The sequence below is a fragment of the Kryptolebias marmoratus genome, linkage group LG16 (assembly GCF_001649575.2).
Source record: "Kryptolebias marmoratus isolate JLee-2015 linkage group LG16, ASM164957v2, whole genome shotgun sequence".
NCBI lineage: Eukaryota > Metazoa > Chordata > Actinopteri > Cyprinodontiformes > Rivulidae > Kryptolebias > Kryptolebias marmoratus.
Genome location: NC_051445.1, coordinates 15,133,599 through 15,152,908, shown reverse-complemented (window position 1 = coordinate 15,152,908; position 19,310 = coordinate 15,133,599). Strand labels below are relative to the sequence as shown.

Below are 19,310 nucleotides of genomic sequence, written 5' to 3'. Positions count from 1 at the left end.
CAGTGATTTTATTTTTTTGCACTTTTAAGAATTTGGACATGGGATTTCACGGACTGGAATTTAACAGGAGAACTGCCACAATATTTTCTTTTTCAGTCATTCTTTGGTAAATTTGTTGCTTTTTTAATTTTTTTTTTTTTTTTTGGATAACCGTCTTGTTGCATAGTTTGAAAGAATGTGTGGTCGACTTAATGAATAAAAAGTGTCCTTTGGCAAAAAAAAAACCCAACAAACCCCCCATGACTTGTGGTTTGTTTAGATAGAATGTTGCAAATCAGAGCTGTGTTCCCACGTTCTCCTTTCTGCTTTTCTCAGCATATATCGCCAACCTGAAAGATTTCATAAACTAACTGAAGCAAATGGATGCCTCCTTTGTTTTTGTTTTTTTATGGTAACAATTTATCGGAACTTTTCACAACTTAACCTTGGTGTTTACTGAGAAGTTCCGGTAAAATGAGCGTGTAAATTTTTCTTCCTCAACTTGAAACCTAATAAGCTGCCAAAATGCCTGCTTTTATTGAGTAACTGTGGTTAGCCGTATTACTTAGTTTTGGTGTTCTTTATGGAAGAAGTGAGGGAATGATTAGTTTTTCACGCACTGCTCCTGCAACATTTTTGCCCGTGTCCCACAAAACGCAGAACGCATTTTCTTGAAACGCTCAGAAAGTAATCGTTAGGTTGACAGCTACATCTGATTTAACTTTTGAAGTCAGCCTAATTCAAGATGGCTGCCACAGCTAATCAATCTTAGTCAGCACAAAATTATCTTGAACTAGTTTTTTAGATATTAAGCTTAAATTGGGTGTGGCAGCAGCTGAGACTGATTCCTGACTTACATCTGATTCGATGATATCTGTGTGTAAACTTTGCCGTTAACCTTCGGAACGAACTTCGTGTGTTTGAGCAAAACACATTATGCCATTTTTTGCTGACAACCTTGGCATTGACTGTTGAAGTCATCCCTGTTTGTTAGCTACATTTATTCCTAAACCACTGGACTCATTTATTATTGGCTGTACGTCTATAATTGACGAAGTTTTGGCATCAACCCAGCTCAACACAGCTGATCGGCTTTAGCTTTCACGATAACAGCTGTAACTCGGTCAGTTTTCCATATATTGATCTAAAATTTGGTGCGCACGTAGCTGAGAGTCATCCTCAATATACACTCCAAGCACTAAAAGATTATGTGAGTTGATGTAAGATTATGTAACATCGAATGAAATGGCGCTTAATTTTATTTTCAATGGTTGTAACGCCATCATTTCTCTAAATAAGATGATCTTAGTTTTAAACTCTGCCCTGAAAGCCGGCAGGCGATATGCATTTCTTCAAGGAATGCTTTAATTGGCGTAGTTTTTTGGTAAATAAATAATGACAATGTATAATATATTGTGCTGTTCGTTAGATGTTGTCTGTACCTGTGCTCTTATTTTATACTCAGCTTATTGTGATCATGAATGTACTTTAAAAGGAAGAAATTACGCAGCATGCTTGAAATATTCTCCCCCAACATTAGTGTGTTTATACTTTCAACAGTGCCTCTAGTTATCTTTTGTACATAAAGGGGAAATTAATGTCTGTAACTTCGCTCTATTTTTTTTTTTTTTTTTAATAGAAAATGTTCCATGAAGACGTGGTTCAGGTGGTGCGAAGGAGACTTGAGCTAGAAGACCACCTTCCAGACGAGCAAAGACCCACTGCCCTGGCCCGCTCGTACTACTTAAAGGTGCAGTACAATCAAAAAGGGTGAAGGGGGCCGAATTATTCCCTTCACTTACCCCTTAAATCCCGCAGGGTAGACTTTTTAAAGTCACTCGTCTTTGTTTTGGCAGTTGTCATTAAAGCTACAATTTAAAATCAACTGTTTTAGAAATAAATGCAAGTTGCTGTTTGTAATTAATGTGATTTTTAATTATTATTTTTTTCCTCCTGTAGCTCCTTGAAGAGGTATTTAACTGGTTCAACGGCCAGGACCCAAAGCTGTGGAACATTTTGACTAAAGGCTTGCCCATGTGAGTAAAGCTTGCTTTTTATTCCTTGTGTGAATGAAGCATTTATCGGACGTATTTGTGTTACAGAAATAGTTGCGTTCCTTTACAGCATTACCAAATATCAGCATTTTTTTTTACTGGTCCCTTCCTTCTTTCAGGGGGATGCTGTCCCAGGCCGTCTATCCTCCCACGACGGAGCATGTTTACGCCCAGTGGCAGGAGAGGAAGGAGCTCTCGTCCAGGCCTCCGTTGGGTCTCCTGCAGGAGGACAACGGACAAAGCCTCGACATAAAGGAGGAAGAGGCAGTGTCTCCGATGTCAGGAGATCCAACAAGCTGGAATCATTTTAAAACCAGCAGGCCTCTCAAAGTCAAAGGTAACGCTGTCAGTTAAAAAAGAAAGTATATACGGCAAAGCTGGTGTTCTAAAATGTATTTTTTTCCTTAGTGGCGGTCTTTAAATTTTTACGAGTGTCATGTTTTATAGGGAAGAGTGGCAGGCTCTCAAAAGCTGATCTAGACACTGGATGGACTAAAGATGATGAACGGCAGTGCTCTCTGTGCCAAAAATACGGAGACCTGAAACCCAATGTAAGAAATAAGCTAAACGAGAGCAGCTGTCGGCGCTGCCTGCAGAAGTCTTCATCAGTAACTCTGTGCACTTCCTGTGTTGCTCCATAGGAGGCTGGCAGGCTGCTGTACCTGGGTCAGAATGAGTGGGCGCACATCAACTGCTGCCTGTGGTCCGCAGAGGTGTTTGAGGAAGACAATGGCTCTCTGCTGCACGTCCACAGCGCTGTCACAAGGGGGCGCCTGATGGTTGGTTCACATTGATTTTTAGTCATTAAATCCAACTCATTTACGCTAATATTAGGAATTAGACTTTAAATTACAACCAGCTACTTTATGCCACATTAAGTGATGAAGTCTTAGGTAACCATAAAGAAGATTTTACTCAGGTTTCAATTCTTGTACTCGATTGCTGTTCCTTAATTTCCTCGACTCAGCGTTTCCTTTCCCAATCTCACCAGCGATGCGAACGCTGTAATCAGACGGGCGCCACCGTGGGCTGCTGTTTGACTTCTTGTCAAAGTAACTACCACTTCATGTGCGCCCGCTCCCGGCAGTGCGTGTTCCAGGATGATAAAAAGGTCTACTGCTACAAACACCAGCATCTCATCAGCGGCAGGGTAAATTCGGTTTCTGATCCAATTCGGACGTGTCGGCCTGATTCGGTTTCGGTGTTCTGACATGAGTTTTCTGTGTTGCGTTTTAGATGATAACCGGTCAGGAGTTTGAAGTCAACCGCAGAGTTTACGTGGACTTCGAAGGGATCAGCCTTCGCAGGAAGTTCCTGACCGGCGTGGAACCTGAACTGATCAATGTGATGATTGGTAAGCTAGAGTTGAATAATCCAGCTGGGGTTTTCTGAACAGGCTGCTTGTTTTTTTTTTTTCCTCACTGATATCTTTGAGTAGCCTACACAAAACAAACCTTATCTCCTCATAGGTTCCTTGCAGATTGAGAAGTTAGGCGTGCTGACTGAACTCTCAGCTTGCAGAGGCAAACTGTTCCCCGTGGGCCTTCAGTAAGTTGCATTTTCCCTTTTAGAATTAAACCATATAAAGAAATCAAATTTGCAACATGAAATGAAATTGACTATTTATGTGCAGTAATGACATTTTAATCTGTTTTACTGGGATGCATTTATGTGTATTTGACAAAAATAAATCTTGCTGTGAAATAAATCTTAAAACAGAGTTTATAAAAGCATTATAAGTAGAAAAATGAGTTGTTATAAATTAATATTGCTCATTTATGATTTGTAAAATAAATTATTTTATTTGAAGAAAATGAGACAACTGATTTCTAGGGTCCTGTCTACAGTGGTCCAGATATTTTCTTTTACTGTTTTTTTGGGATGATTGTTTAAAAAAACATTGTGTGGACAGAGGATTGTTCACACAATCCTACGGGGGAAAAAAACACAAATTTCTGTTCTGCACCATCAGGAAGCAAAAACATCCACTTTAATAACCTTTAAAATTACAGAGAAAAAAACATTCTTAGCTTGGCTAACAGTTCTCCCAAAACAGTTTGGTTTTGTTTTATTTTTTTTTGTCTGTTATTAACTATTTCAGCACACAATTAATGTTTGGTGGTGGCAGCATCACCATAAAACGAGACAGGTCAGCTTGCAGGAAACACTACTGTTGTGGGACTGACTCATCTTACAGAACAGAGGTTGTAAATCTAGCTGAACTGTTCACCCATAATGACTCGATCCTAATTATATCCAAGAGAAAATAGGTTGTGAACTACAGAGGAACAAAATGTGCAGCCCATCCTCCCCCCACATCAACAATGTTCTTGTGGAAACTGTAGAGGGTGTGAAACTCCTGGGCGTCCACGTACAAAAGATCTGACCTGGTCTCGTAACACTTCCCACATTCTGGGAAAAGCTCATTGGCTAAAACAGGTCACCCTCTCCCAATGACCTCTGATAAACTTTCACCACAGCACCATTGGGAGTATCTTCCTGTGTAGCTGCTGTGCTGCACGGCTGAGAGCCGGAACAACTCAGGCTGCTGCTGAAGCAGCAAAACGTCATTGGGGTTATCCTTCCAGATTTGGGCACTGTATATTCTTGCAGTCTGTCAGAGAAAGCAACTTCATGACGTGTTTGCTCGCCTTCTGTCCAGCAACTGCTACAGAGCCGGCAAAATTTGGACAAACAGGCTGAGAAACTGGTTCAGTCCCAGAGTTGTAACTTCTATCTCCCCACTGCCACTCTGATGTCCATCACTTGTTATTTTGCACATTTTTCAACGTTATGTTACCTAATGTACTAGTTTACCACATGTGCATGTAGTAAACTAGTAGTTTCTAGTTTCTTATTGTGCACGCTGCTATGTTTGTCACACTGCATCTCATTATGCTATGACAAATGTCCAGAAAACTTTATGTTCTTATTCTTAAAACAGCTTTATTTTTGTTTATTGTTTTAAAATAGGCTTCTACGTCATTGCTTCTCAGAAGCTTTCTACCTTCAATAATATAAAAAACTGGTAAAAAACTTGTGGAAAGCAATTTTAAAAACCTCCATTTTTCTCACCTAAAAAAAACACAAATGCATTTAGATGAGAGGTGTGAACGCAGCAGAAATATCCGTTTTTAAAATGATCCAGATTAATAGAGATGAGGCATAAATGTAATGCAAACTAAAATTGCACGCAGCAACTCATATTTTTTTCCTCATTCAGGTGTTCTCGGTGGTACTGGAGTACAGTCAACCCATTGCGGCGGTGCAGATATACGTGCACAATCCGGGAAGTCCGGCCCGTAGTCCCAGAGAAGCCTGTTGAAGAAATGCCCGACCAAGGAGAAAACCAAACCATCGCTCACAGCCCCTGTCAGCTACTTGGTGAGGAACTGACCACAGCTAATGTATTCTACAGTGTGACGTGACATGCTTGTCTTCATAGTAAAAGGTAGAAATAGTTTCTTAGACTGTTTCTTTAAATCTACAGAATCTGAAGCCCAAGAAAACGATGTGTTGGAAACCCAACACCTAACAGAAGAAGCCTTTGTCCCAGGTCTTCCCTCAAAGTCAGATCACAGTGCAAAGCCAAGAGTTCCCACTCATCCGCTGCCCAGAAGACCAGCTGGAGGACTGTCCCGACCTCTTCCATCTCCAGGTAAGATACCAACCGTTTAGTTTTTTTCTGCATGTTCATATTTATATGGTTTCACTAGCATACAAGTCTCACGCTAATGATTAAATCTGTTTTTACTTTTAGGCATTGCCCAGTCAAAACCCCACCACATTCTGACCATAAGTGATCTGGAAGAGACTCGAAGAGCTCGTCGCCTTAGCCCACACTCTCAGACATCGAGTCTTCGTGGTCGCATGTCTCCCCCTCCTCTGGCTCCTCTAACCGGACCGGCCACCCTTCGTGCCGTCAAATCTTCCCTGCCTACCTCTCCACTGTTCCCGCTCTCCGACTCCTCGATGAACTGTCCGTCATCCCGCGCGGTCGGAGGTAGAAACGGCTCCTCGGGCCGGTGCCCTGGGAGTGCGCTACCGCAGTGCACCCCGTCATTCTTTCCTCAGTCTCACTGGCAGGACAGCTCGGCCTCTGTGAGTCTGCCGTACTCCTCGTCCGTGCAGCATTTACCCAGAAATCGTTTGTCATTTGAACTGAGCCAGTCGGACTCTGTCGAGGTGCCGCACAACTTCTTGGCTTCCCCGGAACCCGAAGACATCTCTCCAACGAACGGTACGTCGCCGCACGGGGACATGGACAAGCACGGCGAAGAATTTCCGTACGGCTCGTTCCACAGGGATCCCAGCATGAGTCTGGGCGAGGAGATGCGGGGAGAACTCGAGATTGAAGAAACACTCCTGAATGAGGGAGTGGCGATGAACTGTGGGGCGCAAATCGTGGTGGAAGGTGAGGATCAGGAGGAGTTCTGGGGGAGAACCCAAGAGGTGCATAAGAAGAAAACCCTTGTTGCAAATCTTCCACGATCAGCGGCCTCCGCCAAAGACGACTTGGGAAACACGTCCTCTGATGACGACATGGACCACTATTTTGACTTTTCACGAACAATAGTTAGCCGCCCGCTGTCGAAGGATCGGTCCAAGTCGCCCTCCTCCTCTTCTTCGCGGCCCTTGGCCCAACTGGATGGCATTGATGACGGCACGGAGAGCGATGCGAGTGTGGCGACTACCGATGACGCTCAGAAAGCGGGGGATTCCGACAAAAATCGGATACAAAACAAAAACCTTAACAATAAAAGTGCTTTTGAAACTACGAACGGCGGAAACCTCCCCAACACATCGTCAAATCAAAAACAAGCAGAATCTTTGTCGGTTGCCATCTCAGTTTCCAAAAGAAATACGGGTGACAGTTCACCTTTGTGTCCGCCTTCGTCCAACGATGCCAGCAACAGCTCAGACACTCCCTCAGCAGATCAAAAAACCGTACCCTCTCCAATTGTAGACTGTCTTCCTAATTTACTCACGAAGGTGCCTGTGACATCATATTCAGAGGAGATGTTCTTAGGTTCCGGTTTAGGCTTTGTCCCTGAAACGCCTCTTGTTCTTGAGAGATGTGACAATAGTCCATGTTTCACAGAACTACTTCCTGTGCTACAAGATGCTCCGAACCAGTCTGAGGTGTCTAAAGTCCTGAACTCGGACCCTGAAAGTAACAACTTTGCATCTGAAGGGTCTGCTGTGCTGATGAACCACTTAGCGTCTAACATGATCGAACCCTCATTAGCAGAGTCGGCTGACAACACTCAGGGCTCCCTGCTGGCTCTCCTCGAACCCTCTCCTCTAATGCCCGCCGACGCGCAAAACCCATCACAATGCCTTGACGATTCTCTCGAGATGTATTCTTGTTTACCAGGTTTCAGTCAGCCTCCTCTGACGAGTATTACGCTTCAGCCAGTGACGGCAACGCAAGAATCAACAAGCTTCCCTTCCGTTGAGCCTTTTTCGACCAAACTAACAGCCCTGACTCCTGTGGAAGGTGTGACAGAAATGCAGCTAAATGTCATGAATTCGAATGATCCGGGGTTACGTGCGATGCCAGGCGCCTGTCCCCCAGCGGAAACTTGTGCCACCATTTCCATTTCTGCGTACTCCACGCAAACGCAGCCGTTTAGTTCTGCAGCCGTCACCGCTGTTTCTTCCTCCCCTTCGGTGTCGACGCACTGCTCGGCTGCTCCGGCGCCGTTACAAACCACCACCGCCCCTGTGATCCTGAACGGTTACAGCTCCTCGTCGGTGCAGAAGGAAGCCACAGGCGGGCACACAATCTCCATCAACTTCTCCACGCCCAGGCCGGCCATGGAGCCTCAGCAGCCGGTGCTGCCCCAGGCGTTGCCAGGTCACGCTATCCTCACTGTGAAGGAGGTCGGCGGTCCAAACGTAGACCCTACGCCGCATGTGCTCCTGGTGAACCGGCTCGGCCAGATCTTTGTGAAGAACCCTGAAAGCAACACTTTCCAGCTGCCCTCTCCCAACTCCCCGTCCTACAACTGTGTTACTCAAATCGCCAGCCTCTTGCAGAGCAACGCACTTTCAGCCACGTTGGCGGCAGCCGGTAACATGATGGCCCCGCCCCCTGGCGCCAACGTTACACCGGTCACCGCAACGGTCACGCCTGCTGTCCAGAATCCAGCTACAGTCACTCAGCTGCTCACCAACAGCAACAATAATAATGGCGCGGTTGCACTGTCAAATGTGAAAAAGTCGAGGAAAAACCCAAAAGCACCGAAAGACGAAACGGTCCCAGAGATGAAGAAACCAAAGAAGAAGAAGGAGTCCAATTCATCCAAAAAATCCAAGTCGTCCAAGGCAACAGGGCAGGCTTCCGTGTCTACAGAAACTCATCCCGTGACTCCTGCCGAAAGTGCCCAGGCCATTATTAATCAAGCGATGGCGAGTAACTACACGCCCAAGTGGAGCGGACTCTGCACCATGAGCCCTTCCTCCCTGGTCCTACCACCCGGCCTCCTGATCGAACCAGAGCAACCGGCGTCGCCACGCTCTCCTTCGCCGGCACCAGCCCCCGCGCCTCGCCCTCGCACCCACGTCCGCATGAAAAGGGTGTCCTCGCTCTCGGACCGCATCGTCACCAAGAAGTCGAAAGTCGACTTCCTGCAGCCGGAGGCCATCAGCGAGGACGAGGAGCACCAGGAGGCGCCTTTCCCGAGCATCTCCAGCAGGGCCTCGGGAGTTCGCATCAAAACCCCAACGGTGAAAGGAGTCCTGAACCTGGATGAGCTGAAGGAGGAGCACATGAGTGATTCTGACAGCTCGGGGTAAGTTTTTATACATGTGGAATCAGCATTTTTTAAAAATGAAAATCTGTCATTAATGTATTGTTAGTAGAAAAAAAAAGACATCTTGAAACATCCCAGCAGCTTTCTGCCATTTTTGTTTTATTTTGAAAGGATTATAAAGCTGAAACTATAATCATGGGTGAGCTTAATGTTACATTTGGAACATACACGTCCCCCTCCATGAACTTTTGTTGAAAAATCAGACAAATTCGAATTGTATGACTTTTATTTTTGGAATTTTCTCAGCTGAGCTTTCTAAATTGTTGCAACCTTACGTGTTAAACTAAGTCTCACTGGAGAAATAAAATTTGACATGAACCGCACCCTGAACGGTGTTACCAACATTGTGCGCTTGACTCCTGTTGTACTCAACAAACGGTGCAGTTTTAGAATCTGGATTAATAGTTTTACTATCAAACAATAGATTGGGTTGGAAGTGTAGCGTTACACATTAAGTTCGTCAGCGTTTTGGTTTTGAAAATATTTATCTCCTCTACCTTTCCAGCTCGGAGCCTTGGAGTTATCCGTCTCAGGATGAACAAGGCCAGCAACATGCGTGGGAACTGGTGGGACACAGCAATCTCACAGACTGGAAGAAGTACTCTGGTATGCGCAGCTTAAAATCAGGCAGATTTCACACAATAACAGAAATCATTAAGGACTGTAATAACAAGCCGTGCGATTTATATTTTATTAGGCGCCACGTCAACATCAGATGAGGCATCACCGTCGGATGACGATGGAGAGTGTCCAGCTAACAGAGAGCAGCCTCATCTGAGATTTGAGATCTCCAGCGATGATGGGTTCAGTGTGGAGGCGGACAGCATTGAGGGTAAATGGAAAAACATTTCTTTGATATGTAAGTGTTGCGTGCCTTTTATTATGTTCACCTCGTGGCATTCAATCCCCAACCGTGCGTTCAGTGGCCTGGAAAGCGGTGGTAGACGGCGTGCAGGAGGCTCGGGCCATCACAAGACTCCGACCTCTGACCTTTCAGAAGATCACCGGTGCCCGAATGCTCGGGTTGGTCCACGACGCCGTGGTGTACCTGCTGGAGCAACTGGAAGGAGCTCATCGATGCCAGCGGCACACCTTCCGTTTCTTCAAACAGTTCAGCCAGGAGGACGATCTGCCTGTGAATCCCAGCGGCTGCGCTCGCTCTGAGCTCTACATTAGGTACGTCCTCGTGCCGCCGCTGCCATGGCGCCGTCGGTCGGAACCCTGAACACCAGAGAGAATTAAAGCACCTGCGGAGTGTCAAACAAGGTGTAGATGAAGAATAGCAACGCCTATTGCCGCATTCTGAGTCAGACTTGATAGCGTCGTGCCGATAGTGCTGATACATCACAGGATGAGCGTTCAAGGAATAAAGTCATAAATATTCAAAATGGTGTTTTGATCAACTAACACTAAGAGATTTCAAAATGAAGTGGCACTATTTTACATATTGAAAAGATGGGAATTTAGGGAAGAATCCAGCAAATTTATTTTTTGCGTATAAACAGTTTGAGATTGGGGAATAATTGTAGATAGACCGTAGATTATTTAAAAAACAACTCCGTCCATTGTTGGCCTTTCGGAGTAGCAGGTTTTGTCTTTTATCATTAAACTTACTTATGCTGTTTGGTTTAAATGGGAACTTGAATTTGAGATCCTTCCAAAATTCCCTGGATGCCTCACAATTCTGTAATCAGTTTGCAAAATGTGCGTAAGTCCTAAATTTTGCAATAAAATTTGTGAATAATTTAAACATGCTGATCTTCTGCCTTATAAGGTGTTCTTTTTCCCCCCTGGTATTTCTTGTAAAATTCAAGACTTTTGCCCTTTCTCTGAAAGACTCGTCACACGTTTATCTGTTCTGTTTATCGTCGGTTGGTTTCGCACGGCTCTGTATCAGACCGTCGCACCTCACACTCGTTTGCTTACGATTTCACAAACCGAAGTGGTTCTGTTCGCCGGAGCGTGCGTTACAAAGTGAACTTGTTCAAACAGCGAGGGAAACACCTCATGGTTTTTGCAAAAGAGAAAAGGAACCTGAACATGCTGACGAACGTAAATCGACCTGAAACGAAGTGACTCGGCTTTCCTGCGGGTCGACCGAATATGTCACTGCTGTTCCACTGCAGCCAGGCTCGAAGGTTGCCGTGACGACAGACAGTACTTAGTTTTTTGTCTTATTTCCTCTGTTTACGCAGGAAGTCGACATTCGATATCTTTAACTTCCTGGCTTCTCAGCACAGACAGCTTCCTGACATCGGACCTTATGATGACGAGGAAGATGAGGTTCTTTTGAAGTCCACAAGGTGAGGCTATATTAGGGCTTTTTTTCTGGGTCAGCATGTTGTCTTTAAAGGGAAATCAGATGTCAAAACATTGATGTTGGATGAAGACCATTTGATGCAGCAGTTTGCTTCTTTGACGTGAAGCCAGTCCTCCACATGAAGCGGTGTTGGTTTCAAAACGCGTCTCGGTACTCCTTTTAAGCCAAAAAACCCACACTGACACAGACATGACTTGGGTTGTTTTCTTCTTATTTATTATCTCCATGTACTCCTTATTCGTGGTTAATGTGATGACTAACATTACACAGCTCTGAATCAAACAAACCAGGAAGCACTCCTCACAGTTTGAACACTTGTTCCAGGAACATCTGGAAGCAATTCTGTTTAATTTGTTTGAGTCACGAAAGTTGTGTCACAAAGTTGCGGTTCTGTTGTTCTAGCTTCAGGACTTCCAAAGCAACAAGTCCTAAAACAGTGTGTGCCTATTTCCTTTTTTCTTTTTTTTTTCTCAACATCGACATCTTTTCCTACTTATATAGTTGTTGTTGTTTTAGGATTTTCCCACAGAGTAGAAACCCTTTTTTTAGTGAATATTTAAATTTCTGCTGTTTTTTTCCCTAAGGCGGGCCACCAGTTTGGAGTTGCCCATGGCCATGCGTTTCAGACACCTGGAGAGGACGTCCAAGGAGGCTGTGGGGGTGTACAGGTCAGCTCCAGCCGCAAACCAAACCAAAAGTTCTTCGTCATGATTGAAAACACTTTTTCATGCGACACAACCCGGCCAATTACAAAAACAAAGAGCCTGTTTTTTTAGGTATTAAAACCAAGCTGACATGTCACCTCCAGTTTTGTTTTTAATTGATCTTCCTGTTTCTGTCAGTGATGAAACGAAACATCTGTGCGCTCCGGTCTTCAAAACGCCACTTGACACAGACATCACGGGTTTCTTAGCACTGTTTTTCTGTTTTTGCTCCGATTAGTCCGGAAACAGGGAGGCTACAAGGAACAGAGGTCACAAATGTGCAGGACTTCAAGTACTTAGGAAAACGGGAAGTGTGGGAAAGAGGTGAAGAAGGGAGTCCAGGCAGGATGGAGTGGATGGAGAAAAGTGTCAGGAGTGATTTGTGGCAAAAAGGGTGGCAGCAAAGGTCAAAGGAAAGGTTTACAAGACAATGGTGAGAGCAGCTATGTTGTTTGGAGACAGTGGGACGTACAAAAAGACAGGAGACAGAACAGGAAGTGGCAGAGCTGAAGATGTTGAGGTTCTCCTTGGGAGGGACAAGGATGGACAGGATCAGGAATGAGGTCATCAGAGGTACAGCACAGGTTTGGACATGTGCAGAGGAGGGACAGTGGGTATATTGGTAGAAGGATGTTAGAGACAAAGAGGGACATATATGGATGCAGTTAGAGAGGACATGGAGGTAGTTGAAGTGAGGACAGAGGACGCAGGACAGAGTTCGATGGAGGAGGATGACTCGATGTGGTGACCTCTGAAAAGGGAAACGGCTGAGAGAAAAAGAAGAAGTGCTAAAGCATGCATGACTGTTTGCATAAAATAAATAAAATCCCCAAATGAGTCACACTTCATTGCAGTTTAGTGACGAAAAACTAACATGAAAAGGCAAGTTTAAATAAAACCAACCGTTTGGACTGAATCTCTCTGTAATTCACCTGAGCTTCTGCGTTAAGAAAAGAGCTGACAGAGAAGGAGTAAGAAAAGTGTCAGGTCATTAACTTACAAATTTGTGAGGTTACATCTGAAAACAAGGTGAGGAATTCATGATTGAATGCACAGAGCAGGCCATGTTGGGAGTATGGTTTGTCAGACCTAAAAGTAAAGAAGGAATGATGGACTCGAGGTTTTTGTATGACTTCCACATATTAAGAGGCTAAATTAAGGAAGCTGTACAGAAAAAAGGTTATTAGAAACCTCAATGTTTTCATCAAAATATGATATTTGAGTATTTTTCAGTGCAAAGAATTGCATTGCTTGCAGATTCTATTAAGGATCTGCATTTTAAGCAGTAAAAACGCTTCAAATTTGTTGGATAATTAGTCAATGTTTCTTTAAATAGCAGTAAAGCTAAGCTCACCCATGACCATAGTTGCCACTTCATAAGCCTTTCAAAATAAACTACGATGGCAGAAAGGGATGCTGGGAATGAGCACCTTGATTAGGAAACTTGGCTGGTGTGGGGGAAAAAAAATAAGGACCTGACGGTGACGAGAATTTTTACCTTAACTTCAAACATTTGAAAATCCCTGCCCATTTCCTGACTTTATTAAATGTTCTTTTTTATTTTGTTTACCTTTTCACATCTGTCGTCGCAGGTCTGCTATTCATGGCCGCGGCCTGTTCTGCAAGAGGAACATCGAATCGGGTGAGATGGTCATCGAGTACGCCGGCATCGTCATCCGCTCGGTGCTCACCGACAAAAGAGAGAAGTACTACGACGGCAAGGTTTGTCACGCCGCCGCACCGCGGCGCCTCGGATCGGCTCCACTCTAACGTAGCTCGGGTTTGAGCTGAAATATCGTGGAGTAAAAGTAAGAAGGGTAACGTTCCTTTTTTTTTTTTTTTCCCTGTTCAGGGTATCGGGTGTTACATGTTCCGCATCGACGACTTCGACGTGGTGGACGCCACCATGCACGGCAACGCAGCCCGCTTCATCAACCACTCCTGCGAGCCCAACTGCTACTCGCGGGTGATCAACGTGGAAGGCCGGAAGCACATCGTCATCTTCGCGCTCCGCAAGATCTACAGGGGGGAGGAGTTGACCTACGACTACAAGTTCCCCATCGAAGACGCCAGCAACAAACTCGGCTGCAACTGCGGCGCCCGGCGATGTCGGCGCTTCCTCAACTGAGGGATGGAAAAAAGGGAAGAGCGGGGGGGTGTTCCCGGGTTTTACTCGAAAGCCTTATTCTGAAGGTGGCACTGCAGCGAGGCCGCGATCAGGGCAGAGGATTCCTGCAACTGTGGGACAGTTCGCCACATGCTTCCGTTTGTGAGGATCAGCGCCCGCACAGCAGATGTCAGGGGCGTGGCTTCGCCATTTACACCTGCACAACCGTTACAAGTGGAAACGAGAAGTGTCCGCTGATGTAAATGGATGAGATGCCAACAAAAAGACACACAAACAAACTTTGGATACGCTCACCAAGCCTTATATGTTTGAATCATTGCTGATCTTATCTATAACTCGATCCCCCTCTGTTTTATTTTTATTCTGTTGTTTTCTGGGAGGGAGACGTCTGTCCATGGAACTTATTTTTATGTCCGCTCCATCCTCCAGTGACGGGTGCTTCTGTAGCCCCCCCACCCTCCACCCACCCACCCATCATCCGTGCAGTGGTGAAGTGTGTTTATGAGCCATAACCTGTATTCATATGTTTTATTTCCCTCACGTTCAACTCTTTAAAACTTTTTTTTTTCTTTTAAGATGTACATTTTGTGAATAACTAAACAAACCATGGTGCTAAGCTTTGAAAGCTTTTCTGTCTTTAGTCGGACTAAAACGTCTCGCGAATCAGGAACTGTCTAGCTGTATCTTCTCCCTGCTGAGGTCACTCGTAGTAAAATTATGCACTCGAGTTAACGTTTTTTTTTTTTTTTGAACTGTGCGAAGATCCCCACTTACCACCACGCGTCTAGTTTTCATCCATTTTCTTCCAAATTTGGTCGTTGCGAAGGACTGCTTTCAGTCAGTAACATAGTGTCATAAAGCGTGTCTAAAAGACTTTCTTTTTTCTTTTTGCTCAGTCTACAGAGTATGTAGCAAACACTACCCAAGCCAAAAGCGAAGATTTGCAGAGGAATTCACCTTTTTAAAGATATATTTTATCCTCTTGGCAGATGCTCGTTACTTATCGCAATAATGTCGTTTGCCGCCCTGCGGTTGCTCGCAAATAAACATCCAATGTAGTCATGATGATTGTGAAACCTGCTACAGATCCTCTAAATCAGGGAGAGCGCCGGGAAGGGGTGGGGGGAGAGAAAAGGAAAACAAAAAAAGAAGGCATTTTGCTACTGAGTGTTCAGCTTTGGATGCTGATGACGCGGAGCTGAGAGAGCATTCAGCACCTTTTTTGAAATAATGTTCAACGTTGTAAGTTCAAGAACGAGGCGCGTTGAAATCACACTGTTTGTATTTATTTTTGTTTTGTTTAATTGTTTTATTGTAAAGGGTTTTGCTGTGTGTAGCTGGTGGCAGGCTAGGTTCTCCCCTCGGCATCCTCTGTTTTGTTTACAGACGATGCCCTTCAATTCATTTACTTACTTGAAGTTTTCTTTCGGGACGCTTGTGTCGTACGTTTAAAGCTTTCGTGACAGAACTTGTTCTATATATATATATATATATATTTTTTTTTCAAGAGACGTTTTATTTTATTATTATTATTATTTTTTTTTTTTTTAAATCGAGTTGTAGAGAATACCGACGGTCTTAGAATCAGCCACAGGAGTGAAAGTGAGCACTGTTAGCCTACTCAAAGCCCAAAATCATCTTTCTTTTTTCTTTATTTTTTTAGCTCCCCAACATTTCTTTTCCCGAAACCCGACGGAGCAAACTGAGGTGGTGTTTCATCCCATTCAGCCCCCCCTCCCCCTCGCATGTCCAATCACTGGGACAGAGCCCAGATCTCCTTGTGTCGGTCACACGAGCAGAGTCGCTCCCAACTCCTTGCAAGGATTCTACCTCAGCTGTTTCACACAGATGTTTGGGAATACTGATGCAAAAAGAGACTGATGATTTAAAAAAGAATCGCTCGGTTTTAATATCCTTATCTGCGTATATAGGTGTGTGTGCGCGCATGTGTTCCTTTTCCTGTCTTTGTGTGTGTGTGTGTGTGTGTATTGAAGGATGTAGAAGCACTAGTCAGACGCAGAAGTTATCATGACCATCTTTCCCAGGATTTGTTTAAAAAAAAAGCTGTATGTTATATAAATATATATATATATAATATACACACACAACTATATATAGATATAAATAAAAATATATATATATATATAATAGGATTATTTTAAAAGTAAGTGTAAAAGATACAAATGAGAAAATGTGCTCTTTAAATTTCTGTCTTTGTTACCGTGTACAAAAAAAAACCCTTGAGTTTGTAAATATTTGTATATATATTTCTAAACCTGTTTAATTTTCTATGCACTTTTTTATTTATATTGTTGATTAATAAATATGTTAAGATGTTTGAACACATTTTGGTGTCTGTCATCACCCCGATGAGGCCGCGGGATTGCAAAACGGCTCACGAGCCAGCGGGCGGGATTCTTCTCGATCGGTGGAACGTTCGCCCACGGCCGATCGACTCTTGGAGTCGACACGGTTTCAAAAATGGGCCGCCGCAGCGACGTGACCGAAACCGGTAACAACTCGGTCAGGTTTTCCAGATGTTGGGCTGAGGGTTGACCTCATTGAGCGCAAACTGGGTGAAAATGTTGGGAGTCAACCTAGTCTGTTAGCAAAATATTTTGTGAACCAGTGGATAGATTTTAATGTAATTCTCCAAATTTAATCATTGAATGTGCATCTATAACTGATTAACTTTTGTAGTCAACTGGATTTGGCCATGTTGGTTACCAAACATGTCAGTAACCATCACTCATTCAATATTATGCATATTGACCTAGGATTTGATGCGATAACCTGAAGATTGTTTCAAACTTCAGCGTGCAAGGGTGGCAGGCGATAGGCATTCCTTAAAGAAACGCTAATTTTATTATAGTTGTTCTGAGAAAATAAGATATAAATCATAATGATTAATACGTTTTGTATAAAATACTAACTGCATAAATGGACATAAAGGTGTGTGTTCAAAGGATTACAATCTGAATGTTCAATAGAAAGAAAAGGAAAAGGAAAACCTTCGATTAGCATCCATAAATAGGCTGCTGAAGAAGTGAAAGCAACAAAAGCCAATGCTCTCAATAAAATATAACCTAACCTCCCCCTACAAGGACAGAAATAAATCTTGTAGGTGATGAGCCAAGTTTGGAAAGGCGTCAGCTTCGAAATGTCTCTTTCAGTTTCCTGTGAGCAATCTGTGCTCACGGGCCAGTCATTTGGTGTCGAACATTTGCACTCCAAAAAAAAACCAAAACCAAACAAAAGTGCACTTTCGGTCATGAAACAAGCGAATCCTCTTAGTGACCAGATTTCTGGGGACGTTTCCAGTTAGGGGATAAAAAAAAAAGAATTAAATGTTATCAAGATGAAACGAGGGCTGTTATGTTTTCATTCATATTTATTCATATATAAACAAAAAAAATCAAAAGTCTCTCCACCCTGCTGTTAGCATTTCCTAAGAGTAACAAAACGAATAAAGTAATAGTAGCAGTAATGGAGTGCTAAAACTGCGGGGGCAAAGGTGTCTACTAATGTAAGTGAGGGTGTGTGTGTGAATATGAACATGTATATATTTACAGACATGTATATACATGGGAGAGTCACAGATTTCTTCAAAAACATTACAGCACACTGAAAACTTAACAAATAAAATCAGATTTTTGTGCCAGATACTCTTTAGAAGTTGGTTCGTTTTAGATGAAAAAGCAGAGTCATCGTAAATTATTTTAATTATTTAACTACATTCCCTCGGCTGATGAAATGCCAAAACACCTATATTTTGCAAAAGAACAGTTTTTTATACGTGACAGAAGAAATGCACATTTAACCAGACGATGATCTCTCCCTCCTCATCATCCTCGGTTCTTGTCTCGTTCTGTTTCCGTCACCGAGGGACGTTCCTTTGTCCGAACTGAGCAGACAAACCCACCAAAGCCGGAAAGTCTTTGTTCACAAATCACCATAATAAAAAAGCAAAACAGAATATAAACTAAAGATCACCAATCAATTCTAAAGCATCCTCCTTTGGATGAACTCTCGTAGCCACCGAACCGAACCAGGCGGGGCTTTAGGAGCTTTTAATCATCCTGTCAGGATTACTCCCACTCTCCCTTTCTCTCTCTTTCGCCACAGCTACTCCCTGTTCTCTCATCCTGCGTTTTTTTAAAGGCGGCGAGCTCTGCTCTTCTTCTTCTCTGTCTGTAATGTTCAGCTCGACCGGCTACCGTAATAACAAGTCTACAACTTTTTTTTTTTCTCATTTAGAAAAACGCTAAAATCTGGGACGTTTCCAGGGGACAGGTCGTTGAAACAACGGTGGCTGTCCCATGGAAATCTGGGACATCCGGTCACCCGAGCTTAAGAGGATCCAGAAACTCCGGCTTGTTTTCCACCCAACGTTAGGGAGTCTTCTGTTGGGCATTCTTTTCCACGTAAACAAAAAAGTTTTATCAAAGAGAAATTCATATAAACGCAGCTTGGAGGGGGACCCTGACTAAAACCGACAGAGTGAGAGACCACGTAAATAGATGAAGTCAAGCTGCCATTAAACTGGGTCATCTGCTGTTGCTGTCAAAACAAGCATATCGAAGGAATACTGTTTGGTTGAGCAGGAAACGAGCTGTTTAGAAGTACTGCTTTTCATGCGGACCGGGCTTGAGTTTGGCGAGAGCGGCAACGGCGTCGTTGCGGTCCATCTGTTTGAGCAGCCTGGCCAGGTGGCCCACGGTCGAGTCGGGGTTCCTGCTGGCGACCCCTTCCAGCACGGCCCTCAGGGGGCTCTTGCTCTCCTTCATAGAGTAGGTGTAGGTGATCCAGGTGGAGGGGAAGGAGCAGTGGGAGGCCAGGTGCTTGGTGCTCTTGATTCCCTGGGTGTCGGGGTCCAGCAAAATCACCAGCTCCTCGAGGACGTCCAGGTTGTCCAGCACTGTCTGCAGCGGCGCTGCCATGATGTCGTCGCCTGAAGGAAACAAGCATGTCCGTACTGTCAGAGGGTGTCGCAGGATATTAGGAATAAGCTGATTGTAAAAGTTACAATGGATGGTTTAGATTTTATAAAATGTGGTTTTTCGCAAAGACTGTGAACAATTAATACAGTGGGGAGAACAAGTATTTGATACACTGTTGATTTTTTCAGGTTTTCCCACTTGCAAAGCTTGTAAATGACTGTAATTTTTATCATAGGTACTCTTCAACTGTGAGTGATGGAATCTAAAACAAAAATCCAGAAAAATACAATGTATGATTTTTAAATAATTAATTTCCATTTTATTGTGTGAAATAAGTATTTGATACACCAGAAAAATGAAACTTAAT

The 19,310-nt window shown here is 43.8% G+C and overlaps 2 protein-coding genes across 3 annotated transcripts in view; one reads left to right on the top strand and one right to left on the bottom strand.

Moving 5' to 3' along the window:
- kmt2bb (lysine (K)-specific methyltransferase 2Bb) overlaps positions 1–16,345 on the top strand; it is a 28,444-nt gene extending 12,099 nt beyond the window's left edge. For both annotated transcript variants that reach the window (XM_017426543.3, XM_017426542.3), the window contains exons 19-36: positions 1,619–1,729; positions 1,939–2,015; positions 2,153–2,370; positions 2,481–2,584; positions 2,675–2,812; positions 3,025–3,183; positions 3,270–3,387; positions 3,503–3,581; positions 5,257–5,417; positions 5,524–5,691; positions 5,794–8,830; positions 9,357–9,457; positions 9,549–9,683; positions 9,775–10,027; positions 11,047–11,154; positions 11,756–11,839; positions 13,468–13,597; positions 13,728–16,345. In XM_017426543.3, the coding sequence (XP_017282032.1) occupies positions 1,619–1,729; positions 1,939–2,015; positions 2,153–2,370; positions 2,481–2,584; positions 2,675–2,812; positions 3,025–3,183; positions 3,270–3,387; positions 3,503–3,581; positions 5,257–5,417; positions 5,524–5,691; positions 5,794–8,830; positions 9,357–9,457; positions 9,549–9,683; positions 9,775–10,027; positions 11,047–11,154; positions 11,756–11,839; positions 13,468–13,597; positions 13,728–14,003 (5,457 nt within the window). In that variant the 3' untranslated portion in view covers positions 14,004–16,345. The remainder of the gene's footprint in view (positions 1–1,618; positions 1,730–1,938; positions 2,016–2,152; positions 2,371–2,480; positions 2,585–2,674; positions 2,813–3,024; positions 3,184–3,269; positions 3,388–3,502; positions 3,582–5,256; positions 5,418–5,523; positions 5,692–5,793; positions 8,831–9,356; positions 9,458–9,548; positions 9,684–9,774; positions 10,028–11,046; positions 11,155–11,755; positions 11,840–13,467; positions 13,598–13,727) is intronic.
- A 1,031-nt stretch (positions 16,346–17,376) lies between these two features.
- Positions 17,377–19,310, bottom strand: part of igflr1 (IGF-like family receptor 1) — a 9,595-nt gene continuing 7,661 nt past the window's right edge. The window contains exon 7 of the mRNA XM_037980326.1: positions 17,377–18,954. Within this exon, the coding sequence (XP_037836254.1) occupies positions 18,620–18,954 (335 nt within the window). The 3' untranslated portion in view covers positions 17,377–18,619. The remainder of the gene's footprint in view (positions 18,955–19,310) is intronic.